The following is a 5,110-nucleotide window of genomic DNA, read 5'->3' on the forward strand; positions in this document are numbered from 1 at the left end:
CCTCAATTGCCCAGGCGTGGGGAGCCACCAGGTCCTGTGTCGCTGGGACAGCACAGTGGAGGGGGTCCCGCCATCCCAGAGGGGATCCACAATGAGACACGATGGGCTGGAGAAGGAGCTAATCCTGTGGAGAGGCTGCGTGGATCTAGCAGGACTGGGTCACCCTTTGCTTGGAGGAGGTGGCTCCAAGGACCCCGGCTCCAGCGTCAGACACAGGAATGCTCCCAGGGCCTGGAGACCCCTGGCACTGCAGGGGCTCATTGCATGGTTGGTTGAGCAGGAAAGCATATGGGTCACCCCTCCATGGCAAGCTCAGGGCGGATGGAGAGAGATTTCTCATGGATTGCCCACCTTCCTGATGGCTGTTGTGCTCCCAAATGGTTGTGAACCTCCCAAATGGCTGTGAACCTTCCTAATAGTTATGCACCTTCCCAATGGTTATGGATCTTCCCAGGGGCTGTAGAGCTTCACAAGGTTCATAGATCTTCCCAAGGGTTGTGGACATTCCCAAGCCTTGTGCACATTCCCAAAGGTTGTGCGCCTTCTAGAGCATTGTGCACCCTCCCTGGGATTGTGCATGAGTGGGAGGAACATGGGAGGGGAGGATGGAGGCAGAGAGGGGGCCAAGGAGGGAGTTCTGGGAACCTGCCATCCCTGTCACTAACCCCCCTCTCTCTCTCTTCTAGCGCCTGGCCCCGGCCGATGCTGACAACGCTCCCCCCAGCCTCCTCGGACCCTCCACTCCCATCCCAGGGCTCCCACCCCCGCCATGCCCCGACAGAGCTGCAGCCCCACTGCCCGGGGCTCCCCAACCCACCCCGTGTGCCACCGGTCCACCCGTCCCGCGCCATGAGTGAGGCCGTGCACATCCCCTGCGTCGGGGCGCGTAGCTGAGGGATGGCCTCGCTGGACCTGCCTTACCGGTGTCCGCGGTGCGGGGAGCACAAGCGCTTCCGCAGCCTCTCCTCGCTGCGGGCACACCTGGAGTACAACCACACCTATGAGACCCTCTACGTCCTCTCCAAGACCAACAGCATCTGCGATGCTGCTGTCTTCCCCCTGGCCGCTGACGGGGCCCTGCTGACGCCGGCCGCCCGGCGGGACTACTTTGAGAGCACCTCTTTCCAAGGCAAGGACCAGCGCTTCTCCTGCGACCTCATCCCCGCCGAGGAGCTGGAGCCGCCCTCGTCCTCCTCCCCCTCGCCCCGCTATGTCCACGAGATCGAGATCCCTCTGACGGAGATCTTCACCCGGAGTAAAGCCGTGGCGCCAGCTCCCACACCGCCGGCCACGATGGATGCTGCCTACGAGGAAGGCTTGGCCCGCCTGAAGATCCGTGCCTTTGAGAAGCTGGAGGTGGACAAGCGGCTGGAGAAGCTGACGGAAGAGGTGGAGCAGAAGATCGCCTCACAGGTGGGACGGCTCCAGGTGGAGCTGGACCGCAAGAGCTCGGAGCTGGAGAAGGCCAAGCAGGAGAGCCTGCGGCTGAGCCGGGAGAAGCAGGAGCTGGAGGACCGGGCATCTGAACTGTCTCGGCAGGTGGACGTCAGCGTGGAGATGCTGGCCTCCCTCAAGCAGGACCTGGTGCAGAAGGAGCAGGAGCTCACCCGCAAGCAACAGTGAGTCCTTTGCCCCCTCTCCTGGCTGTGGGGTGGGGGGAAAACCGGTCCCTGACGGCAAGCCCCAAGAGCCCAACACCATCACCACCCCCTCAGATCACGCGCTGGGGCACAATCCCCTTGGCGATGCCCATTCGCCTCATCCCTCGTAAGGTTTTGCATCTTCTCCCAGTATCCACCTAGACCTGAGCCTCTCCATGTCCATGACCAAGCTGGGTCACGTCAGACCTTGTCCCAGAGCCACTGGTGCTCCCAGGACACGGCCAGGTTGGGGATGCACATGGCCATCCTGCTGTCCTTCCAAGGCCCGTGGGGGTGGCCATGTTGCTGCAGCCCACCTCTGGTGCCAAAGGGTGTCTCCCAGAATCGGGGCTGGATCATCCCTTCTGGCTCCATGGCTGAATCGTCCAGCTCCGTACAGCCGGAGCCATCCCATCGATTCATCCCGTGGTCATAAACGTGAGAGGAGCTGTCTTGGTTGTGCCCAACTCAGGGTTTTTCTCCCAGGGAGGTGGTATATCCCGAGCAGTATGACCTCTGGCTGCTGTCAGGACCTGTGAGGCACTGTCATCCTCATTTTCGTCCCATGTTCCCCCCTCAACACCCACTTCCCACCCCAGCACTGTCCTGCATTCCTCTCCAGTCAAGCACTGGGGCATGTTGCCGATCAATGTCGCTCCAGCAACGCAGACCTTGTTCCTTGGGAGTTTCCTAGAAAAGCTGGAGGGCCCAGAAAGTCAGTGAGGAACAGAATAATGGGGAACAGTCATGGTTGTGCCAGACTGGGAGCACTGGTGGGATTCCTCAAGGACCTGCCCTGACCCCCACTGCCCCCGGCACGCTCATTAATGACTTGGACTCAGGAGTAATGGCTGCGGCTCGGAAACGAACTTCACGGTTCGCTGGCGGCTGGGATGGTTCTGGGGTGAGGGGCGGGATGACGCTGGAGCTGGACAAGGGCAACACCTCTCAGTTTGGATGCGTGTGCATGGGACAGGCAATGGGGAGGTTCGGGGGCTGCCGTCAGCCCCCTCATGGATGCTGCCTGGAGGCATCCTGGGGGTGCATGGGGGCAGGATGGGGGCCAACGGGGTGGGTGAATCTGGAGCAGGGTCTGGAGAGACGTGAGAGAGGGCAGACAGAGGGTGACCAATGGGTCAAATGCATCTTGTTCCATCCATGGCAGAGCCTGGACACTGTTGCCACCTAAAAATCTGGTTTTATACCCCAAAACTACCTCCTGCACCTCCCTTTCCTTAGAGAAACCTTCCCAATCACTTGCCAGGTTGCAGAGGAAGCACGTGAAGAGCTGAGGAAAAGAGATGCTGTTTTTCCTAGACGTGGAAAAAAAAGGCAGAAATCTTTTTCATCCCCAAAGCCAGTTTCACCCTTCCCAATCACAAAACACTACCCGTGACAGTTCCCAATCCTGCCAGCTCCAAAACACCACAAGGCATTATGTCCCCATGGGAGGCATTATGCTCTGGGGCCCTGTTTCCTTTGCCGGGGGTGTTTTTCCACCCAGTCCATGGGAATGAGAGAGGTGTCAGTGATAACCATCAGCATCACCTTACACCCGCCAGTGCCAGCGCCCCATTTGCCTTCCAAATCTCCTGGGTACCCTCACCAGGAGCCTTCCCAAATCATTACCAGGGAGCTCCCAGGCTCACCCTGCAAATGGCAAGTTGGGGGGCAATTAATTGGTAATTAAATGGCAATTATTTACCTGCCACAGGAATTCTGTCACTAAGGGCTGCCCACTCCTTTTCCTTTGTGCTCCTGTGCAGTTCGCTGTGGCCGAGTGTGCACAGTTGGGTGTGCAGGGTGTGCAGTTGGGTGTGCACAGCTGGGTGTGTGTGGTCGGGGTGTGCATGGTTGGGTGTGCACAGTCAGTTGTGCACGGTCAGGGTTGTGCAGATGGGTGTGCACGGTCAGGTGTGCATGGTTGGGTTGTGCACCATTGGGTGTGCACAGTTGAGCATGCACAGTCAGGTGTGCACAGTTGGGTGTGTGTGGTCGGGGTGTGCGTGGCTGGGTGTACACAGTCAAGTGTGCACGGTCAGGGTTGTGCAGATGGGTGTGCACGGTCAGGTGTGCATGGTTGGGTTGTGCGCCATTGGGTGTGCACAGTTGAGCATGCACAGTCAGGTGTGCACAGTTGGGTGTGTGTGGTTGGGGTGTGCGTGGTTGGGTGTGCACAATCAGGTGTGCATGGTCAGGGTTGTGCAGATGGGTGTGCTGGGTGTGCACAGTCGGGTGTGCACAGTCAGGTGTGCATGGTCAGGGTTGTGCAGATAGGTGTGCACAGTCAGGTGTGCACAGTTGGGTGTGTGTGGTCGGGGTGTGTGTGGCTGGGTGTGCAGGGTCAGGTGTGCATGTTTGGGTTGTGCACGGCTGGGTGTGCACAGTTGAGCATGCACGGTCAGGTGTGCACAGTTGGGTGTGTGTGGCTGGGTGTGCACAGTCGGGTGTGCACAGTCAGGTGTGCATGGTCAGGGTTGTGCAGATGGGTGTGCACAGTCAGGTGTGCATGGTTGGGTTGTGCACGGTTGGGTGTGCACAGTTGAGCACGCACGGTCAGGTGTGCACAGTTGGGTGTGTGTGGTCGGGGGGTCACAGCCGGGCGGGTGGAGCTGGGTTTGTGCGTGCTCAGGGGTTCGCGGTGCTGAGCAAAGGTGTGACAGCAGTTGTGCGTCTGTGTGTGCGCCATTGACCGTGGGGGTGTGCACGGCAGCCGTCCGTGTGTGCAACCAACCCAGGGTGTGCCTGGGGGAGCGCACACGTGCCCGCTCAAGCTGCTGCCTGCGTGTCAGTGCGTATGTCTGTATTTGTGTTTCCGCGGTGCTTGTGCACGTCCCGCACGTGCGCGGGATGCGCGTGTGCATGGCGGCTGTGCATGTGTGCACACCTGGGCGTACACATGTGCGTTCACAGGGCACGTGCAGCGGTGCAATGGCTGGGCGGGTCTGGCTACACGTTTTCAGGACGTGTGTGCTCCCTGGGGTGTGACGTGTGCCGGCGTGTGCCTTCCTGAGGTTTTGGGAAGCGAATGAGGCCGGTGGGTGTGGGTGTGCCGGGACACACACGCACGGGGTGGGACCGGGCCACTTTGGTTGTCAGCACACTCCACCCCAAAGCCAGCAGAAGGACGACCCCTCAAAGCCCCAGCAGGGCAAACCCTCAAGCTCCCAAGCTAATTAATTTGTTAATGAGAGAGACGGGGCCCTGCAACCCCTGGGCTTAACGGGTTACAGGGCTGAGCAGGGTGTAAGGACTTCAGGCTGCCCCCTAAGTCTGCCCCGACTGAGGCAGGGTACCACCGCTATCCATCATCCCGCCGGTCCATCATCATCCTCCTCCCTCCGCTCTATCGCACTCGTGGGCCTGACCCCAGCCCTGGGAGCGAAGGCTCGGGCTGGGATGTACATCCCACTGAGTGTTCTAGGGACACCACCCCTCCCAAAACAAGATGGCCACATCCACCCTGTGTG

General features: G+C 60.0%; 1 protein-coding gene across 1 annotated transcript in view; it reads left to right on the forward strand.

The window, feature by feature from the left end:
- Positions 1-897: 897 nt before the first annotated feature.
- The window catches only part of FBXO41 (F-box protein 41), a gene marked incomplete at its 3' end in the record, with an annotated part of 4,556 nt that continues 343 nt past the window's right edge, over positions 898-5,110 (forward strand). The window contains exon 1 of the mRNA XM_010161761.1: positions 898-1,619. Within this exon, the coding sequence (XP_010160063.1) occupies positions 898-1,619 (722 nt within the window). The remainder of the gene's footprint in view (positions 1,620-5,110) is intronic.

The sequence above is a fragment of the Eurypyga helias genome, unplaced genomic scaffold (genome assembly GCF_000690775.1).
Source record: "Eurypyga helias isolate BGI_N326 unplaced genomic scaffold, ASM69077v1 scaffold40040, whole genome shotgun sequence".
In the NCBI taxonomy this organism is placed as follows: Eukaryota; Metazoa; Chordata; class Aves; order Eurypygiformes; family Eurypygidae; genus Eurypyga; species Eurypyga helias.